This window comes from Callithrix jacchus, chromosome X (genome assembly GCF_049354715.1).
Source record: "Callithrix jacchus isolate 240 chromosome X, calJac240_pri, whole genome shotgun sequence".
Classification (NCBI taxonomy): Eukaryota; Metazoa; Chordata; class Mammalia; order Primates; family Cebidae; genus Callithrix; species Callithrix jacchus.
This window is the reverse complement of record NC_133524.1, coordinates 149,684,981-149,705,642: the sequence shown is the minus strand read 5'-3', so window position 1 is coordinate 149,705,642 and position 20,662 is coordinate 149,684,981. Positions and strand designations below refer to the sequence as shown.

Here is a 20,662-nt window from a genome sequence, read left to right as displayed (position 1 = left end):
CACTGGTGTTCAGACCACACTTTATTAAGAAAGGAACACGCATACCTCCGAGGCCCTCCCAGGGGTCTCAGGCAGAATACGTTCTGAGAGCCGGGCCTGGCAACAGTGTCCGTCTGCCCTGCTGTTGAGGGGAGCTGGCGCCCAGCAGGGTGCGGGAGCTGTCCCGCTTTCCCTCTAGGCTTGCAGGGCTGGGGGCGGAGCCTTGGCTGCCTAGGGGTTGAGCCAGGGGTGCTGGAGGCAGTCGGCTGCGCTGGCCCGCTTTTCGGGGATGTACTCCATCATGGGCAGCAGGAAGGCGCTGAACTGTGTGGCCTGCTCCAGGGGCCACTCATACTTCTCCATCAGCACCTCGTACAGGCCCCAGTGCTTGAGATTGTGGATGTGCCGCAGCTCTCCTGCAGGCAGGCCGCGGGCGTCAGGCTCCATCTCTGTCCCGCCGCCTGCCTGCTGCTTAGGCCCTGGCTCCTGGGACGCAGTGTTCCCGCTGTTGCAGAGGCCAAGGTCCCCATCCCACCCTCCCTGCAGCTACCTGGCCTGAGCCTGCCCAGGCCCTCACCTCTCCGGTTGAAGAACTCCCGGGAATAGCGGCCCGAGAGGGCGAAGGCAGGGGGGATGTCCCCCAGAAGCTCCACGATGTGAGCGATGTGGTCTGTGGGCAGAAAGAGGAGGTTGGGGGCGGGCAGGAGGCCGGGAGACTGAGCTCAGGGCTCACATCCCCTACCCTCATCACGACTGTAGTCTTCTCCAGAATGTGGCTCGAACAGGTAGTCTCCAGTCGCCAGCTCGAAGGCCTGGAAGGGGGAGGAGGTGAGGCTGCTGGCCGGTGGGCTGGTGGCCCTGGGCACAGGGCAGTCTGGGCGGGCGTACCATGCAGGCCGTGCTCCAGATGTCCGCCGGGGGGCCATACTCGGCGCCAATGAGCACCTCGACGGCCCGATACTGCCGAGTCTGGATGTCCTCTGTGAAGTGCTTGTGCTGGAGGCAATGGGAGCCCTGGGACTGGGGCAAGGCTGGCTGCCCCCACGGACCCTACCCCACCCGATCCACGTACCCAAGGAGCTTGGTGGCGCTTGCTCTGAGCCTCAGGGTCCCCAGATCTCCCAAGAGGGACAGGCCAGGTGATCTGAGGCAGAGGCTGACCTCTTCCTAGTGGCCTCTGCCCTTCGCCACGGCCCAGTGCTAGTGACTGGTCAGGACTCATGCCGAACCATCTGATGGTTCACGTGCACTACAGGCCGGGCCGGGGCTCCCCAAGAGTGAGCCTGTGCCTCCACCCTTGGACCAGGGTCCCCCACTCTGCTCTCCCAGGCTTGCTCCTACCACCCAGCAGGTTCATACCACCCAGCAGGCATTGCCCAGGTCTGCGATCTTGATCTTGATTTTATCTGCATTTTGGGGCTCCAGGGGGTTCACCAGGAGGTTTGAGGCACCGAATGGTGCTGGGGAAGGAAGAGCAGAGAGACTGAGCCGCTTTCACTCCTGCCAGCCCTGCCTGCCACCACCTGCCACCCAACTTACTGCTGGGCGACAGGAGGCCCCCGGTCTCGCGCTGATTGGATGAGCCGGAGAGGATGGAGCAGGAGGCAGGAGAGAAAAGGGAGCCGGAGAAGCCTGAGGTCTGTGAGCCAGGGCTGAGGCTGCGGCTGCCCCCTGGAGCAGGGGAGGAGGAGGCTGGGGAGGGGCCTACCCTGGTGCCCCCAGGGTGGCAACCCGAAGAGGAGGTGGAGCCGCTGCCCCCCTCTAGTCTCAAGCTGGAGTCTGGGGAGACGAGATGGAGGTGGAGGGTGAGCAGATTCTCTGCAGCCTGCGCTGCACTCCGCAGCCCGGCACCCACTGTGGCTCCTCACCCTCGGCCTGGGCCGCGGCCTCCATGGCCTCCAGCCTCTGCAGGTCCCGCAGCCGCTCCTCCAGCAGCCGCTTCTGCTGTTTTCGCTTGCGCCTCATCTTCTTCCTCTTGTTTTTGGACAGCTTACCCGTCTGCCGTCAGAGCCAGGGTCACCCCAGGGTTCCTATTGCCCGCCCCAGTCAGTGTCAAGTGGAGGTTTCCCTGCACGGCTGCCAGGGAAGAGGCCTCCGGGCCCCAGGGCTCCCATGGATGCCAGAATGGGTGCCAGCTCCTCACTACTGTCCCTGCCTCCCCGCCTGTGGCCCAGCTCCCCACAGCTCCATTAGGAGTGGAAGGACCTAGCTGGCCTGCCTCAGGGTGCTCTCTGTCCCCTCCCAGCCCCAGCTAAGGCAGCCAGAAGTGGCCATTCAAGGAAGACAGTGTCCTTTCACCAAGAGTAGTTTGGGGCACATGACCCACCCCAGGTATCACCCTCAGCCCAGCAACCCAGCCTTTTGGGAGTGCCACTCTGGGAGTGTGGGAAGGTGGGGGAGTGGAGCCAGTGTGGCCCTGGGGTGAGCTCTGAGATGGCCTTTGGTTTGCTCAGATGGGAGAGGATGCAAGGGAGAGAGGGGCCCCCCAACTTACCAAGGCCTCCTGGGGGGCAGTGCTGACTGGGAGTGCAGGTGGGGAGCAGGGGGACAGGAGGATTGGAGACTCAGGCAGGGGCTCAGGCCCAGAGACCCTGACCCCACCCCATGCGGGCCCTTGGTACCTATGGAGCGGGAGGGGGGTGGCGCCCCTGCCTGCTGCCACTCGGTAGCCTCGGCTGCCAGGCGCCTGACGTAGGCATCCCCCACACACAGCAGGATGTTCTCAGGCTTGATGTCTGTGTGGATGATCTTGCACTTGGTGTGGAGATAGTCCAGGCCGCGCAGCACCTGCAGAGAGCCGCACGTGACCTGCAGCAACTCCTGCCCAGGCCGAGCTGGGCAGCCCAGTGGGCAGCACTCACCTGCCTCACAATGCTCTTCACGCAGGGCACAGGCAGGCCCTGGTAGTTGGACTTGATGATCCATTTGAGGAGCTGGTGGCCCAGCACCTCCAGCACCATGCACACATCTGGGCTGGGAGTGAAGGGTGGCCAGCGGGCAACAGCTGGGGGAGCAGCAAGGCTCGGGCCATGCAGAGGTGGGGAGGCAAGATGTGCCCTGGGCAGTCCTGGTCACCATTACGCTGGTGTCATTGATAGTGTCCCTGTCACTCTCGACAGGTATGCCAGTTGGGATAATGCATTTTGTGGTCATCCTAGAGGAGCAGGCACAGAGGCCTCTCGGGACAGCCCAGTCCCACGCCAGTCATGCCATAGGGCCTCTTGGCATCCCCCAGAGGGAAGGCAGTGCTAGAGAGGCAGCATCTGCCATTTGGGGTAACAGCAAGGTCCATGGGTCATCACTAACTTGTCACCACAACGTAAACACCGTTACCCAAAGGGGCAGGGTCGCATCAGAGACTCGAGGTACTGGGAGGGCTGCAGTGAGGACCCCGGTTCACTGGCTCTTCCTGCAAAGGATACGGACTCCATTGGCTCCTGAGACCCTGAAGTCATCAATGAGCTGGACAATGGTCTCTCTCTTGGGGTCACTGGGGTCACTGTCCCGGACCTGGAAGAAAAGCAAGGGTCCACAGATGCTTCCAACCTGCCCTCTCCAGCAGCTCCCTTCAGTGTACCCTGAAGCAGCTCTAGCCCCCACTCCTGCTCCAGCTGCGCCATGCTGGGAGAAAGGCCACCAGCCCCTCCTGTCCCTCATTCCTCCAGATCCTCCCCTTCTGGCCCAGCCAGCTGGAGGCTGCCCCTGGGGGAGCCCCGCCCTGCTCCGCAGAGCCCCGGCAGGCCCTGCACCCACATTGCCAGGCCCCAGGAGCTGGGAGTGGGCAGGGGAGGCGCCTCACACATTTCAGGAGCTTGATCTCATCCACAGCTGTCTCCGTGTAATGCCCTGCACTCTTCACCACTTTTAGGGCCACAAAGCGCTTGCGCCTGCAATACCGAGACCCTTGTAGGTTGTGGCCCTAGCAGGAGCCACGGTGGGGATCAGGTTGGCCCCAACCAAGCCCAGGGACCGGATCCTAGCCAGCTGGGTCCAGGGGGGCAAAGGAGGCACTCACTGGATGTCCCAGCAGAGCCAGACGGTAGAGAAGTGGCCCCAGCCCAGTTTGCGCACCACGTGGTACCGCCCATGGAACAGGTCGCCGATCTTCACAGGGTAGTAGCCGCCTGCCAAGGGGTGGCGATAGATCAGGGCGGTGGGGGTCCTCCCCTGGGTCACTCCCCTGGGTCCCCAAACAGCTTGGCCCCACTAGCCATCTGGCCTATGTAGGCCCAGGCTGCCCTGGGTCCCTGCAGTGGCCATAAGGCCACATGTGTCCAAGGCCAAGCCTCACCCTTGCAGTAGTCCTTGGGGTCTTCCTGTTCCTCGTCATCGGAGCCCAGAAGCCCCTGAAGCATCTGAGGCGCCGGTGTGGCCAGGGCTGGTTCAGAGCCCGAGGACTCGGGCCCACAGGAGGCCTGTGAGCTGTGGGTGGGGTGGGTGGGCAGTGAGTGTGAGAGAAGACAGGGGCCCTGGGTGCCCGGGCCGAGCCCTACCTGCTGCTGCTGCTGCCACTGTCCCCACCACTGCCTGTGCTGGCGCTCATCCCGGCTGCGCTGCGCAGCCAGTAGCTCCGGTGCCCTGGGCGGCTACTCCTGTGGGGCCCGGCCGCGGCCTGTGAATTTATAGCCTCGGCCGGCTGCTGATCTCACCCGCCTTTATAAATAGCCTCCCAGCTGCTCGGCTGTGGGCAAGGTATGCAGCACGGGGAGGGGGCGGCGTGACAGCGGCCCAGAGAGCCCAGCCCCCGGGCCAAGCCCCCTTCCTGCTCCAGACCCACCCTGGAGGCAGAGGGGGCTATTGCTGGGGGACCAAGGGCAACTGGACCCCCAGGCTGAGCGCCTGCACCTGAGCTGAGTGGGAGGTCCATGCAGGGGTGAAGTAACCCATACCCCAGGCCTAGCTCCTGTGCTCCAGTGCCTACCTCGGGGACATGCTCCACTTGGCGATCTGGTCCTTAGGCCAAGCCCCCACCACCCATGCCCCTGCGGACGTCCTCCTGGATGTGCCCCTCGCATTCCCATGGGAACTCCATCCCTGGCCGCTCACAGCTGCTTCCTGCTTCTACTGCATTTCATCAGCTTCTAGGACATGTGGGAGCCCCATGCCTTCTAAATGTGGCATTACTAGGGACCCCTCATTTCCACTACCAGAGGCACCAGGCCTGCTGAGGGGAGGCCTGGGAGCTTGTCAGCCCAGAACCTGCTTCTGTGGCCCTGCCTGGCATTCTGGCTCCCAGCACCTGCTTTCCCTCTCCACCATTTGCCAAGTGCCTGCCGTGGGCTCCTCCATAGCTGGACATGGGGGAGACAGCAAGAAGTCACTTGCTGTTGGGGACAAGCAAACCCATAGCCACTTTCCCATGAGTGTGGTGGTGACTAAGGGGCCTGTGACCTGGAGGCTGCATCTTGAGAGAACAGGAGAAATTGGGTCCCCAGAAGCATCCGGGGCAGCACAGGGCACAGCTCTCGACGTGCTGGTCACAGTGGCTGAATGGTTCGGGGGCAAGAGCTAGAGCACTGGAGTCTGTGAGTTCATGTGGAGCTTGGGCCTGCTGGAGGAGTCCCAGTGAAGGGGACGGTGCTTGGCAGGGAGGGGGCTTGTCCCAAGACATAGGTGCAGTGTTCCTGAACTGGCACTGGTGGAGGGGCTGCCTTCCTGTGGGGCCAGGGAGGTCGAGGGGAGAGTGAAGCCCGGGTACCTGATGGCCTCCCTCTGTCCATGGGCAGCAGGTCATAGCCATGGGGCTGAGGGTCTCCCAGGTCAGGAGAGTACTGAGTCAACTCGGACAGGGAAAAGCAGGGGCTGGGGATTGGGCCCTTTCTAAAAAGACATTTCTGGCTTGGTGGCTCATGCCTGTAATCCCAGCATTTTGGGAGGCCGAGGCGGGCAGATCACCTGAGGTCAGGACTTTGAGACCAGCCTGGCCAACATGGCAAAACTCCATCTTTACTATAAATACAAACATTAGTCGGATGTGGTGGCAGGTGCCTGTAATCCCAGCTACTTGGGAGGCCAAGGCATGAGAATTGCTTGAACCTGGGAAACAGAGGTTACAGTGAGCCGAGATCACACCACTGCACTCCAGCCTGGGAGAGCGAGACTCTATCTCAAAATAAAAAGACATTTCTATTTTATTTCAAGATGTAATGTTCCAGCAGGCAAATAAATACAGTGGGAAGAGGGGGAAGGAGGGGAATCCTTATAAATTAGAAACAAGCCCAGGTAGGGGAAGGCAGGTGGGCTGGCTGGCAGGGGAGGTGGCAGGCAGGGAGCCCACTGCTGGGCACAGTGCCTGGCTGTGTACCCTGCGCCCCTGGTTCTGCTGGTTCCCCTCGGTGGCTGGCTCGGTTTCGGGGTTGTAAGGCACTGCGGTGGTGCTGGATCCGGCTTGCTCACAGGTCAGTCACTTTGTTCTCCACCAGGGCAGCGACCTGCTGCAGGCGGCAGGCCAGCTGCAACTTCTGGCCCACAGGGTCCTCCTCCAGGGCACTGATAATCTGCCCGGGCAGAGGGTTCCTGTCTGAGCCTGCCCCTCTGTCTGCTGGACCAGGGCTGCCCACCCTGCTTCCATCTCCACGGGAGCCTGGGGGTCCAGTGGGGGCTGCCTGGTGTCTCCCTGAGAAATCTGAATGAAAACCTGAGGCCCTTCCCCAGCCTGGGCCCCGCCAGCATAGAGTGGCAGCCCTGCTCCCCTCAGAGCATCCACGGGCATCCCTCCCCACCGCACCTCCCCTCCAGCGTGCCCTGGCTCACCTGGTCGTAGCACCTGTGGATGTGGTTGTAGAGTTCTTGCAGAGCCTCCAGACAGTGGGGGGCAGAAGTGTAGTTCTGGGGGCACCACGTAGAGGGAGGCAGTGAGGTCCCAGCCTGGTCTTCAAGCCCCAAGCCTTCTCCTCCTGCCCCCGCTCTGCTAGTCTTTCCACCCACACGTGGATAGGTACACCCCCTGGGCCATGCCTCACCCTGGAGAGCTCAGCCAGAGCCGAGTTCATCTCCTGGTAGCTCGCCGGAGAGCTCTGGTGAATGTCCGCATAGTATCTGAAGGAGCAGACTTAGTAAGGGTGGGGCAGTCCCCGTCCCTGAGCCCCGCTGCCTCTGACACCCACCTCTCCACCATCTGCTTGTAGCGCGGGATCTCCCGGGCGTAGAGCAGTTTGTTCACTGGGGAATCCTGCTCCGGAGGGAGGGGAGGCACAAGGCATGAGCTAGGAGAAGGAGCCCCCATCATGCTGCCACCGCCCACCCAGGGCTGTGCACCGAGCCCTCTAGGCTTCCCCCATAAGCCTTTCCTCCTCCAGCCCCTGCCAGCTGCTCTCACCCGGCCCACTTTATGCTCCGAGGTGGTACAGGAGTCAATGAAGGTCTGGGCGATGACAGCAAGGATGGCGTCCACATTGTCCGACACCCGCACATCAAAGATGAGTTGTGGGTTCTTCAGGGCATTCACCCAGAACCGCAGCAGAAGACTGGGGGTGCAGGGTGGGCATGGATGTGAGGCCCTGGCCCAGGTGACCTGGGCCCTAGATCTTCCTCTAAATTCCAGAAACTGGGCGGGTAAATCCACCCTGGGAGCGTCCTGGTCCGTCTAGGAGTCAGAGGATCCTGTGCACAACAGGGGCGGGGCAGCAGGAAAGGCACCTGTTGGTCTTCCAGATGTGAAGGGTCCCTGGATCCTCAATGCCGTGCTTCTCTGCTAGCTCATCGAGGAGGTCAAACAAGTATTTCACCGCGATGGGGACTGGCCGGTTCACACTGAGGATGGCCTGGAAGGTGTCGTCCACAAACTTCTGCAGAGTGCCCTGCAAGGCAGGGGACCGGGGCCGTATGGAGGACAGGATGTGGGGGCCGTTCATAGCTGAGGCCACCCCTGCCCCTCCAGGATCATGACCCCTGCCCCCTGGCTCAGCGGGGCCCCTGGCTGAGCCTCTCCTCTGGCCTGGCTGCCCGGGCTGCACCGACCTTCATGGACAGCAAACGGGTGAGGTAGATTTCCGGAATAGCCTTGGCCTGAGCCAGCTCCCGCTCCCGCAGGCTGCTGCGCCGTACCTTGGCCTCTTCTGGCTCCTCAGTGGCTTTTACCAGGTGCCAGAGGTGCACCCCGCCCTCCTCGCCATCCTCCAGCATGGAGATGTCTGGGGACACAGGAGCCTGGCCTCAGGGCTCTGCCCGCTGCCCCTGGCCTGGACTGCCCAGTGCATTCCCCCTACAAGGTGGGGAGGGTGGGGACTGGAAGAGAGGAAGGAGTTGGGCAGAGGAGCTCAGGGGAGCCCCCAGGCCACTGGCCTAGCCTTGGGCAGGGTGGGGCGGGTATGCAGCCAAGCCAGATGCGTGGCCAAAAATTCTGCCTGCCCAGCCTGGACTCCAGTGGCTGGAGCCAGTGCCTAGCTCAGGGCCCACCCTGAGGGACTCACTTTCTCCCAAGGGGCAGCTCTGGGCCAGGCTCTGGCAGACAGCACCGCCACTGTGCAGCTGAGGGACGAGCCCCACTGTTGCTCCATCTGGGACCTGGCGGAGATGAGAGTGGAGGTGGTGCTGACCCCAGCCAGGCGCCCACGCCGCTCCCGCCCTGCCTGGCCTTGCCCCCCCCACACCTTATAGTGCTGCAAGGTGTTGAGTCTCTTCCAGTGGTTGTGGGTCACAGAGGTCAAGTCTTCATCCGACAGGGTCAGGTGACCAGCCAGGCCTGAGCGCCACTCTGGAGGGAGTCAGGGAAGCGGATAGTCCACAGCCTGCTCTCCATGCCCCACACTCAGAGTAGGGCACAGCTGAGGCTCTCCAGGTGCCAAGGGGCGGGGAAGGGTCCCTGGGATGGGTGGGCAGGGCTGGCTCTCTCACCAAGGTCTAGGGCATGCACTGAGGGCCTCTGGGAGAAGGGGGTGCCCTTGTAGACTTGGTCCAACACCTTCTCCTTGACCTGGGTGATGGTGTCGGTGTCGAGCACCCGAGCAGGCACGCGCTGCACCTCGCTGCTGCCTGCAGCCCCGCCAGCCTCGGGCCCCACCAGCACCATCAGCGTCAGGGGCTGGAATTCCACATCCTCCCGCAGCAGGCGACTATCATTCAGGGTCCGTTTGGCCTTGCCTGTCACGGCGTCCACAGGGCCCTTGTCCACCTGGTACTGGATGGCCCGGAAGAGCATGTACAGTGGCTCACCGGCCACCTCCTGCACCGCCAAGATGACCTGGCATCAGCCAAGCGAGAAGGGACCGATGACAGCCCTTCTCACCTCTGCCTTGCCTTTAGCCAGGGAGAGGGTTCAAAGTCCCCTTTCCAAAGCCCCCCTTGCCAGGCCTTGGTCAGATAAGGCATAGGCAGCAGCCCCCACATGGGGGTTTGCTGGGACAGTGAATCCTCCTCTCCAGGGGAGGATTCTGCCACTCAGGGCTGGGGGCAGGTGGGACAGTGTCCCTCACCCTCAGGAAGGTGTACAGGCAGATGGACAGCCAGTTGGTGAGCAGTTTCTCCACCATGGTCTCTGTCCTGCGGGGAACCAGTCACAGGGTCAGGCCTTCATGCCCGTGTTCCTGGTGAGGATGTCTCACTTTCCTTTCCCCTACCTCCTGGGGCTTCCTGGCTCCACCCGCCCTGGGACACAGCCCACCCAGGGCACAGCGGGGGCAGATCTGTGGTGAGCTCTCACTCCTACCACTGGGTCCAGGTCAAGGCCAACCTGCGTAGCATGAGCTTGGGGTTTCGGTGCACGTAATGGGCCGCCAGGTCACCCAGCAGGGTCCTCATGATGTCGGTCAGGTACTCCAGCTTGCCATGCAGCGCCAGCGACAGCAGCGAAGCCACATGGCAGCGGTCCCTCTGGGTAAAGGTGGGCTGCTCCTCCAGGGTGTGGATAAGCTGGGCAGGGGGTGGAGCCTTAGTCCTGGGAAGCCCCACTCTTACCCCGCCTTTGTCTCAGACCAGCAGGTCCCCAGCCCACCTTCCTTGCCCACCGGAGACCCCTGCCCCGAGGCCCTCACCGTGAGGAGGAAGAGCTTGCTGTTGAGCAGGTTGGAGAGCTGCGTGAGGCCCTGGCGCACAGTGGCGCAGCGGCCATCCTCCCCCAGCCCCTCGGGCTGGGGCTGCAGCGGGTAGCTGCCGTGGCCAGGGAAGAAGGCTCGCTCAGCGTAGGTGTGGTAGTCCAGGAAGGGGATCCCGCTGGCCTCCAGGTCACTGCTGAGGTCGGTCATCTCCGTCATGAGGTCTGCAGGCCAGGAGCCGCTGAAATGTGAGTTCCGGCCCGTGGGCGCCCAGTCCCCCCGCCCTGCCTCCGCATCCACCTGTGAACTCCTTGCGGCACTGGTCTCCGACGCCGGTCTCCAGGCTCTCCAGCTGCAGCAGCACCTTCTGGTAGTCCCGCAGGGCCTGCTTGCTTTTGTGCCTGCAGCCCAGGGCCAACATCAGCCAGGGCCAGGGCCAGGCAGGCCGCTGGCCGGGACACCCTTGTCCATGGCGAGGAAGGAAGTGTGCTGGGGGTGGGGGGTCTCACCTATACATGAGGGTGAGGAGGAGCACGGCGGCAATCAGCACAGCAGCGCCCATGCCCAGGCCTGCCTGGGCCTCCACGGGAAAGGCGGACAGTGGGGGCTCGGCCTCGTACTGTACAGGGCCCAGGGCCAGCTGCAAGTTGCCCATATGCACCTGCGGGGGGGCGGGGCTCCTGAGTGCATGCTGGCGGCGCCCACTTCACCTGCCCACCCAGAACGAAGACTCACCACAAACTGTGGCAGCACGGAGCCATTGGCGGGCTGTGGGGCACGCACAGGTGGCTCACAGTACAGGTGGGTGCGCGTGAGTGTCTTCACCAGGCACTCACCGCGGCCGATGTACACACGTACCTCCTCCTTGCTGATGCCCAGGTTGAGGCCCTCACCCTGGGACACACATGGGAGCCTGAGCTGCCGGCCCCCACAGAGGCAGCCTGAGTACCCTGGTGGGGCAGGGTTGCGGGTGGCCCTCACCTCCACGTCCAGGATGTGGCCTGGCTTGAGGCGGTAGGGGCGGGTGGGCCCCTCGTGGCTGAGGGGTGCCAGGCGGGGGTTGGGCTGGTACAGGAAGCCCTGGCCCCCACTGGCACTGGCGAAATCCACTTGCACATTGTCTAGGGTGAAGAAGACCCGCCTCAGGCGGGCCCCGTCTGGCACGGCAGGGCTCCAGCAGAGGAGAAGGCTGGACGAGTTGACAGAGCAGACGGTGGAGCACTGTGGGGTGTTCAGGGACGACCGCAGGTGGAGTGAGCTGGGCTCCACTGTGTGCTGCCAGGGCCATGGCAGCCCCCTCCCCCTCCCCACTGGGCATGATTAGGGACAGCCCTGTCACCTGCTGGTGAGGGGCTCACCTGCAGGAGCCCCCCACCAAGCTGGATACAAGCCTGGGGGTCTGCAGCAGGGGCTCCACAGCTCCTCCTTGGCTCTGGGTCCCGGGGCTGAATCCTGGAAGCCTGCACCATGCCGTCAGCCTCCAACCACACAGACAGTAGGGGCCGCTGTGCCGCATCTAGGCCAGTGCCCCTGACTCGGATCAGCCGTCCACCCCTGTAGCCGGATGAGAGTCGGGATGTGGATGGGCGGTGGGCAGCACACCCCAGCCCTCACCCCTCCTTCCCTCCTACCGGTGCACAGGCTGGCCTGTGGGCTGACCCTCACCCCCGAAAGCTGGCGCTGGGCTCTGCTGCTATAAGCTGGGGGTTGGCAGTGTAGCGGAAGGGGCTGGTGAGCAGTGTGCGCTGCACATGGCCAAACACCACAAGGACCGCTGCTTCTCCTGGGACAGCCTGGGGCCTGGTACGGCACACGATGGCCTCCGGACACACTGGCTCCAGGCTGCAGGGTGGGTGGCAGGGTGGCTCATCTCTGCTGTAACTACCACCCCCCGACCCCAGCCCTGGCCCAGCCCCCATAGTAAAAGCCCTACTTTGCCTCCATTGACAAGGGCAGGGACCACCAGGGCTGGTCACAGCAGCCACTTCTCTGAATGTACCACCCCCACTATGTAGAAGGGACACTGAGGCCTGTGGGGGTGCCCACTGGATGGCAGCCAGGTTGGGACTCACATGGGACAGGGTTGGCCACCCACAAAGGCGCTGGAGGTGCTGCCTGTCTGGAGGTGCTGACCGTGGATGGTAAGCTGGGTGCCCCCTGCCTGGGGGCCCCAGCGAGGACTCAGGCTCAGCAAGACAGGGTCCTGGGGAACAGCACGGGCTGGGTAGGCACGGCAGCCCCACCTGGTCCTTCTACTCCCCGGGCCATACCCAAGGCCGTCTGCTTTACCTCCTGGGGTCAGAGTGGACCACACCCTCTTTCCCAAGGCCTCTGCACACTTGACAGCTTCCTCCCAACCAGCCCTGCCGTATGGGGAGTAGGGTGGGACTCTTTCTCCTCACGGCTGGTCTCCCCGCCTTCGCACAGCCTCTTCCCCACCACAGCTTGCAGCCCCCAACCTGCAGTTGCCTCAACAGAACCCACTGTGCCCCCGCTGCTCCTGTCCCAGGCTTCCCGACCCGGAAATGGTGCCACCAAGTGCCCAGGGCAGCAGGTCCCAACAGCTTCATGCCACTGACCTGGTAGGTGAAGTGCTGGCTTGAGATACCCGGTGGCTGGCTCTTAATGGCCACCTGGACAGGCCCAGTGGTGCCGTTGGGGGCAGGAGATGTCACACACACAATCCTGGGAAGCCGAGGCCCAGGAGCTGCTCAGGGCCCAGGGACGAAGGGGACAGCCCACCAGGTGCTGCTGAGCCAGCCTTCTCCACCCCACCCCTGACCCAGGGCCCCATGTTTCGTGGCCGCAGGTCTGCCATCTCTCTGGGTGGCTGACTCTGAGGGCCTCCCCACCCATCCTCACCCTTCAAGTGCCTCACCGGGCCGAGGTGCGGTAGAGAGAGGGCTCAGGGTTGCATGGCCGACTGGCCACACTCACGGCATACTGCACGTCGGTGAAGGTCCGGCCCAGGTTGGAGCCCAGGATGGTGAGGGCCAAGCCTCCCTCAGGGGGACCAGTCAGGGGCTCGACCTGCAGCACCCAAGTGATGGCAGATGGCCAACCCACGCCTGACTCTACACCCCCCTGCCCCCACACCCACGCCTGACTCTGCACCCCCCTGCCCCCACACCCATGCCTGACTCTGCACCCCCCTGCCCCCACACCCACGCCTGACTCTGCACCCCCCTGCCCCCACAGCCACGCTGACTCTGCATCCCCCCTGCCCCCACACCCACGCCTGACTCTGTAGTTCCAGGTGCCCAGCCAACCAGTCCGGCCAGGCCGGCTGTTGGGGTTTGGGGTCCTGAGGCAGGGCTGGTTTGACCACGGAGGATAGGACAGTGGGGGCAGGAGAAGTGGGACACCGGGGTGTGTGGCCCCGACAGGAGACTCACACTCAACCCTAGAGGCAGGGGCTTACCGCATCAATGCTGGGGGCAGGACACAGCAGCTCCACGGCCCCTGGTGGGCACAGGGGCCCGTAGCGACAGGCAGGCTGCCCGTCAGCACACCACACGCAGCCCAGGCTGCCGTTGGCCGCTTGGCAGTGGCTGCAGTCTGGGTGGCCCATGGCACAGTCATACAGGATTACTAGGGAAGGTCAGGCAGTGCACTAAGCGCCTGTCTGCCACCCACCCTGCCCTGCCGGTCTGGCTGTCCCCGGGCTCACCATAAAGGGCATGGGCATTGTCCAGCCGCTTGGCCTTGCCCTGGGTGACATAGATGGGCACTGGGAGCTCCCGCTGGGACATGGAGGGGTGGAACTGTGGGCAGAGCACGGGGTCAGGCTGGGTGCCCACTCAGGGCACCTCTGACTCTTGTCTTCTCTGGGCCATCCCCCAGAATGAATGTGACTGTTCCCTGCCTCTCCCCCAAAACTGGGGTCCAGGGAAAGAGGCTATGGGCCCCAAGGCTCTCCACAAAGATGGCAGAGCCCTGAGGGTCTATAGAAGCTGGGGGGGGCAAGAGGGTTTGGAGGGCAGCCGCTCACCTGATGGGCCTGGCAGTGGATGAGGCCCGAGTCCCCTGCTGTCTCCTCCAGGATAGCTGGCAGCCCCCGAAGTTCTCCAGGCAGCTCCAGCCAGCAGTGGAAGGAGGCAGGCAGGCCCTGGGGGAGGACGCTGTCAGGAGCCGGGACACACTGTTGGCTGCCCCCACCGCTCTGCCCCCTGCCCTCCTGACAGCTCACTCGGAAATGCTGAAGGTTCCGCACCAGTAGGGCCAAATGGCTCTCCCAGCCCACAGGCACCAGGTGGGGGCCTGCCAGGCCTTCGACCTGTGGGCAAGCCCCTGGGCCACGCGCCTGGACATCCACCTGGGCAAACGAGAGCCCTCAGCCCTTTAGAAGTCAAGGGGCCTGCAGCTGGGCGGCCCTGGGAAGGGTGGAGAAGGGGCGGCTCTGCCTCTGCCTGCAAGTTGGGCCCACCCACCTCCTGGGCACTGTAGATGGTCCTCTCGCCCTCTGGGCAGTGCTCTCCATACACGCAGTGGCTACTCTGGGGGCACCAATGACATCGCCATATGCTGCCCACACATGCGCGACACCTGGAGGGGCAAGACAGCTGCTCAGCTGAGTGTCCTCTGGGGTCGCCACCCCTGCCCCAGGAGGCAGGCCCAGGGACTCACGGGGCAGCCCCCTCCAAGGCCTGGACAGCACTGCAGTCATAGAAGGAGAAGTTGGTGGCAGCCACAGCCACATCCTCGAACACCAGGGCCAGAGGCACGGTGACGTGGTCTGGGAGGGGGCAGTGGGGGCAGGAGAGGTCAGGTAGCTCCTGCCCCCTCCAGCTCCCACCTCAGCCCCCTACCCCATGGGCCACTCACCTGTGCCTGGAGGGCTAAGTGGCACCTGGTCTTGGGGAGGGGTGACACAGGCCACATGGGGCCCTTCCACGTAAGCCAAGCTGTCATAGTCCCCGAACGCACAATGGAAGTATTCATCTGCAGCCAGGGTGGGGAGCCGGGGGACAGACAAGGTGACCTGGGATGCAGTGGGGAGAAACAGGGAAATGGAGCCAGAGAAGAAGGGACAGCCACTGCTGGGGGTGGCAGCAGAGCAGAGGAAGACGAGGACGGAGGCAGGCGGGGTTCATGCTCCAGGCAGTGGCCATGCTGCCCAGGGGGTCCAGGGGAGGTGTGTGCCTCACCTGACCCTGCTCCTGGCGGGGGTGGTGGCCTGGCAGCAGACTCTGGATGTGTGGGCAGTGGCTGTTCTCCTCATAGCTCCACAGCCACTGGTTCGGTTGGCCTGCCCGCCTGCACTGGCCCTTCCGGGTACACCTGCCAGGCAGGGGCCCATTGGGTCACTGTGGGGGTCCTAGGCTCCAAGGATGACTGGCAGCAGGGGACTGGGGAGGCCGGCACAGCTGGAGTGCAGTGGAGTGTAGTGAGCAGGAGGTGTGGAGGGGACTGTGCCCAGAGAGGAAGGGCCGAGCAAGCAGGGACCATGGCGGAGGCATGGACTCGAGCCGTGACTGAGAGGCAGCTGTGACTGGGCTGGGGTATACAAAGTGACTCGGGGCTGCCTTCAAGGATTCCTGGGGCTGCCGCATGGAGCATGGGTCAGAGGGGAGCTGCCTGGAGGTCCTGGTCCCTGGCTGGGGCTGCTGGGATGAATAGCCCACAGGATGGGTGGTGTTGGAGGGGAGGGGCTGCCAACCAGATTCATGGCTCGGTGAGATGGGGCAGGATGGGTGACCTCTGCAGTGGCCCCAAGCATCCTGGCACGCCTACGGCTGCTCCCAGGGGCAGCATCCTGGCACACACTACCCACAGGCCCTTGCCTAGGCACAGGCTCCATGCTCACCTGCCCTGGAGGACACACCAGCCGCACAGTGGGTCCTGGGCCTGGAGGCAACTGGCACAGTCAGGGAACTGGGGGCAGGCTGCCACAGGTATCTGGTCCACCTGAAGGGGCAGCAGGGCAGAGAGGCAATGGGCACGATACTCAGGCCATGTGTGCTGGCCCCTTCAGGCCCGGGATGGCCCTACCTGGTGGGCAGTCAGGACATAGAGATAACTGCCACTGCTGTCCAGCAACAGGTCTGGGCTGATGGCTGAGCCCAGAGGTCCCACTTGCTGGGAGTGGTAAACCTGGCCCTGGGAGCCGTGCAGAAAGACCTGAGTGGGGGACAAGGACAAGGCTTACCCAGATGGCCAGAAGCTGCCCATTCAGGGGACATCCCCTCCTCCCAGTGGGGGCTCCCTTTAAGCGCTAGCTCCCCTTCCTGCCGGGCCATCGAGGAAGGACACGTTGCTTTCCCCACCCAGCACCCTTACACCGGGACAGCAGCAGCACCCTGGGTGAGGCCCTGCGTACCAGGGACAGTTCTGCCAGGTGGGAGGGCAGCTATGGGGAGACAGGAAGGTCACCAGGAGGCACCATGCCCTGCCTGCCTCACCCAGCCACGCCAGCCACCTTCACCATGAGCCCCCCACCAGCTGGTGAAGGCAGGGCCGCAGGAGGTGGCACCCAGCCAGCAGTCACGGTGTGCCAAAACCCCCTGACCCACTGGTGGGATATGGGCTAAGAGGTGGAGGGTTCTGGGGGCTTCCCTGAGCCTCATGGACAGGGGCACACCCAGCCGGACAGCAAGGTGGGCCCTCACCTTGTGCAGCTGGCCCTGGGTGTCCCCCAGGAAGGCGATCATGTGCCCGTCTGCCTGGAGGGCTGCCACGGCGCTGACTGACTGCGTGAGCTGCAGCAGAGGCTGGGCCTCCAGGGCTTGGCGGCCAGCAATGGGGCTGGGGGTGTGTTCGTCACCACAGGGGTACGACTCAGGAGAGTCCTACATGGCAGGGAGTGGGAAATCAGTCCCCGGAAGAGGGTCAGAGAGGTGGTCAGGGGGGATGGCCAGGCTGCCAGTCAGAGGAGAGCCAGCTACCCCTGGGAGGACCCCAAGGCCCAGCAATCAGGGCCGAAGGGCCAGGGCACCTGACAAGCTCGAAGCACCCAGGAGAAAGGCAGAAAGAAACGGGTGGAGAGCGGGCAGGAGACCTGCTGATCCAGCCCAGCCCTGGCTGAGAGGTTGACTAGCAGTTCCCACGGGAGGGCACCCCTGCCTGGTGCTGAGAGATGCTGGCCTATCTACGGAGGGAGGGGGATGGAAGGGCACGCCACTCACAAGGGGCAGGGTGACACAGCGAGACGTGACACCGTACTCCACGGTGGCTTCCTCTGCGCCACTGGGGCCTCGGCCGCCCGCCGTGTAGCAAAGTCTTCGTGCCTGCTCCATGCTTGCGCCCAGCTCCACCATGGGGAAGGCGCAGAGCGCTGCCTGGGTACCCCTTGGGCCAGCAGCGAATGCCCCTAGCAAGGTGTCTGGGGCAAGGAAGGCGGCCTGGATGAGGCCCTGGCCCTGGCAGGCCAGGGGGACCTCCACGTAGGAGTACAGGTTGGCATCCCCCAGGCAGACGCGGGCCACATAGGAGCGGTACTCAGCCTGGGCCCGGGCCCCTCGGCGGCGGAAGACAAAGTAAGCAGAGCGGTTGTCCGCAAAGGCCCCCACGTAGCTGTTATTGTAGTCGGAAAAGTCGCCCACCACCAAGCGTCCCAGGCCCTCACTGGAGAAGGGCTGAGGCCCCGCCAGCTGGCGGACGGCCAGGGGTGGCACCCCTGCCGACAGCTTGCCCGCCAGGCCTCTGGCCACAAGCAGGAGGTCCTGGGTGGGCGAGGGCACCACCAGCCCTACCGTCGCCACTCCTGGGGTATTGGCAGCCACAAACTGCCCGTCACCAGGGTCCTCGGCCTGGTACAGCACCTCGGCCACGTCCCCAAGGCGCCGTGTCTCGCACACGCCCTGCCGCACCTGCCCACAGGCCACCAGCTCCTGGGTGCGGCTGCTAACCAGCAGTAGCTGGTTGGCATTGTCGGTGAGCTGCGCTTGCGGGCACTCGGCCGGGTCACGGAAGGGCACACAGTCGGGGCTGTCGATGACAGGGCCAGTGACAGCCATGGCCTCGAGCTGCAGCTCGGGGCTGAGCTGGAAGAGGCGGTTCACCGCGCCGACGTAGAGCGTGCCTCGCCCAGCTGCTAGTGCCAAGTGGTTGAGGGTGGTGTTGGGTGCGGAGAAGCGATGGGCCCCTGTCAAGGGCAGTGGCGGTGGGGACAGCAGCAGCAGGAGGAGGCAGAGGCTGAAGGGAGGCCAGCGAACCATCACGGGGGCCTGTGAGAGGGCACGAGTCAGGGCAGTGGGGCCCAAGGCTGGCAGGACCAGAGGAAGGCGGAAGGCAGGGTGGAGAGAGGCCAGGGAGAGAGGGAGGCAGAGAGACAGAGGGCGAGGGGGAGTGAGTGGAGATGAAGACAGAGTGGGCACAGAGAGAGGACAGAAGGAGGGACAAAGACTGTCCAAGAGCGGGAGCAAGAGGCGGGGAGGGAACACACGAGCACGCACATGCACACAAGGAGAGAATTCTTTCATCTCCTACTTGATATGCAAGTAGACTGTTGAAGGGGGGCAGGTCCCGGAAAGCCACAGAGGGGGCAGGGAGGGAGAGAGGGCAGGGGAGGGAGGGAGGCTGCGGGAGCTGGAAGGCTGGCGGAAGCTGTGTCGCAGCACACCCCTGCGACTGCCATCCAGACAAGAGAGATGGCAGCGGGGCGACAGGAGTGAGGCCACTGTGGGGCACGAGGGACAGGACACGGAGAGAAGCACTGCCCTGGGCAGCCAGGGCCAGCTGCAAGGGGGAGAGCCAGACAGCCACGGGCTAGGCAAGGAGCAAGTCAGTGAGGAGCAGGGTCAGGGCAGGGGTGGGGGGCACTGGGGTGAGCCAGTGGGAGTGCTGGGAGAAGCCAAGGGTGCCAAGAAGCAACGCAGGCTGCATGGGTCTCTCAGGGTCTGGCACAGGGGGCCTCAGTGTGGGAGTGTCCCGGGAGAAGGAAAGCCAGGAGAGCTGGCTAGGGGAGGGGTAGGGAAGGGGTGCCACACTGGAGATGGCTGAGCCCCTGAGGGTGAGAGGTGAGAGCAGCCCCTGCTGTGGCCCCTCCTGCCCCCCGCGGAGAGATGCTGTCCTGGGCAGAGCCCCTGGAAAGGGGCGGACACTGGGCAAAGCTCCAGGCCCAGGCCCTGAGTTGAGCAGGGGTCCACACAGCTGGGCGTGTGGTCATGTGCCGACCTGGAGTGGGGCCGCTGGGACTCGGGGCAGAGCAGCGCCTGGAGGAAGGCCCAGGAGCCCTTATCTCAGGAACACAGGCTATCTGTGGCAGTGCCTGACATGTGTGAGAGGCTGCAGCCTGTGTCCTGGGCCCTGGCCAGAGCCATCCTGCCCGACCCTGCCCCTCTCAGGAACATCTTTGGGGACGTGGGGCCTGGGCACTTACCGTGAAATGGAGCAGCAGAGGGGTCTCCTGGACAGTGCGGCACATCCGCTCAGCTCAGCTGCCCCAGGGCAGTGGTGATGGGCATCAGATGGCTGTGGGGGGCATTGCCCTGAGTGGGAGGGAGATAGTCAAGGCTCAGCCCCATTCGAGCTGGCCTGAGGGAGGAGGGGTGAGGAGGTGGCGCCCAGGGCCTGGCGACCAGGCTCCCTCACAGCTGGCAGCTTTGTCAATAGTGGCCAGGCCAAGGCAGCCCTGCCTCCACCACAACAATGTTTCCTCTGTCCGGAGGCCAGGCCAGGGCCCCACTTGTTACAGCTGTCACCCCCACCCAGGCTATTCTGGACAGGGGGCTCCTTGCCACTTCCCGCCCTCAGGGAGCCACCCCCGGAATCCAGGGACAAAGGGCCAGGGTTCCTTCAGCCAGCCCTCCCCCTCAGGCCCTGCCACCCCTATGTCACTCAGCATGTCCCTCCCTGACTCCCCTGGGTCCCTGTGAAGGGCATGGGGTGGGCTGCGCAGCCCCTGCAATGCCCCTGCAAGTGCCAGTGGTAGCCTCGGGGCCAGGGCGCAGTACCAGTCCTGGCCCTCAATGCCTGTCATTGTCCAAAAGATCTTCCCCCATGCTCCTGGCCCAGCCCTGCCCCTGGGGACTGGTGAAGTGGTGCCAAGTACAGCATGGTGGCAGCGAGCAGGACACGGGAGGAGGCTGCTTGAGACAGGCTGAGGTGGAGTGTCCACAGGCCTGCCCCGCCCCCTGAAGCACCAGCCTGCTGGGCTAGATGCCATCCATGCCAGGCGCGTGGAAGGGTGGGGCAGCTAGCAGCTGGCCAGTGGCACAGGAATAGGTGCACTGGGGATGGGGTCTCTGCCTCCCCCATAGCATGGCAGCAGTAGGCTCCTGGGCATGGTGGCAGCAGGCTTTGGGGGTGGGGAGCCAGGCGGGCAGCCTCTCCACCCTGCACCCTGCCCGGGACTGGCACTGGCTCTCCCATTTTGGGGAAGAAACTCAGTTCCCTACCTCCTAACCCCAGAGTTACCCCTTGGGGACACCATGCTCCCAGGCCCCTAGTGCCATCGTCAGGCTGGGCTGGTACCTGAGGGCTCTTGCCTGACCCCAACCAGTTGGCCCTAAGACCCTAGCTTCTCCCTGGCCAAAGCACACCTTGAGGCTTGCCCTGAGGCCTGGTAGCCCCTGCACTCCGAGCCCGACCCTGCCCTGGCTCCTGCCTACCTGGTGGGCCACTGGAGAGGGCCAAGGAGCAGCTGGTGGTTACAGGAGCACGTCTTGCAGAGCCCCAGCCTCCCTCCCCACAATGCAATGGTGCCCAGCCCAACTCATTCCAACAAGCCTGGCCAGGCAGCCCAGCCTCTCTCTGCCCGCCCCTTTGCCCAA

The 20,662-nt window shown here is 64.2% G+C and overlaps 2 protein-coding genes across 18 annotated transcripts; both read right to left on the bottom strand.

Annotated features, from left to right (window-relative positions):
• Nucleotides 1-3: 3 nt before the first annotated feature.
• Nucleotides 4-4,573, bottom strand: SRPK3 (SRSF protein kinase 3). The gene is made up of 15 exons (XM_002763400.7): nt 4,473-4,573; nt 4,271-4,401; nt 3,995-4,103; nt 3,779-3,866; nt 3,402-3,489; nt 2,841-2,947; nt 2,601-2,766; nt 2,474-2,499; nt 1,848-1,977; nt 1,519-1,758; nt 1,339-1,439; nt 868-975; nt 722-791; nt 557-649; nt 4-395 (listed from the first exon to the last, which is right to left on the bottom strand). Exons 1-15 carry the CDS (start codon nt 4,520-4,522, stop codon nt 211-213), a joined length of 1,692 nt encoding a protein of 563 aa, XP_002763446.1. The 5' UTR covers nt 4,523-4,573; the 3' UTR covers nt 4-210.
• A 1,513-nt stretch (nt 4,574-6,086) lies between these two features.
• Nucleotides 6,087-20,581, bottom strand: PLXNB3 (plexin B3). 17 transcript variants are annotated; one of them, XM_078363640.1, is made up of 36 exons: nt 20,501-20,581; nt 19,270-19,378; nt 17,075-18,115; nt 16,559-16,738; nt 15,942-16,070; nt 15,757-15,857; nt 15,098-15,230; nt 14,775-14,931; nt 14,577-14,685; nt 14,381-14,495; nt 14,140-14,265; nt 13,942-14,058; nt 13,621-13,714; nt 13,372-13,541; nt 12,829-12,980; nt 12,530-12,635; nt 12,023-12,153; nt 11,616-11,792; nt 11,309-11,504; nt 10,932-11,171; nt 10,686-10,844; nt 10,460-10,611; nt 10,251-10,351; nt 9,951-10,174; nt 9,650-9,828; nt 9,393-9,459; nt 8,815-9,142; nt 8,571-8,674; nt 8,391-8,484; nt 7,939-8,111; nt 7,618-7,778; nt 7,298-7,445; nt 7,086-7,150; nt 6,942-7,017; nt 6,733-6,807; nt 6,087-6,476 (listed from the first exon to the last, which is right to left on the bottom strand). In XM_078363640.1, exons 2-36 carry the CDS (start codon nt 19,312-19,314, stop codon nt 6,372-6,374), a joined length of 5,730 nt encoding a protein of 1,909 aa, XP_078219766.1. In that variant the 5' UTR covers nt 19,315-19,378; nt 20,501-20,581; the 3' UTR covers nt 6,087-6,371. The 17 variants fall into 17 exon arrangements, with proteins under 17 accessions (XP_078219766.1, XP_078219769.1, XP_078219770.1 ...); XM_078363643.1 differs by having other exon boundaries at nt 6,087-6,413; XM_078363644.1 differs by having other exon boundaries at nt 6,087-6,410.
• Nucleotides 20,582-20,662: the final 81 nt, after the last annotated feature.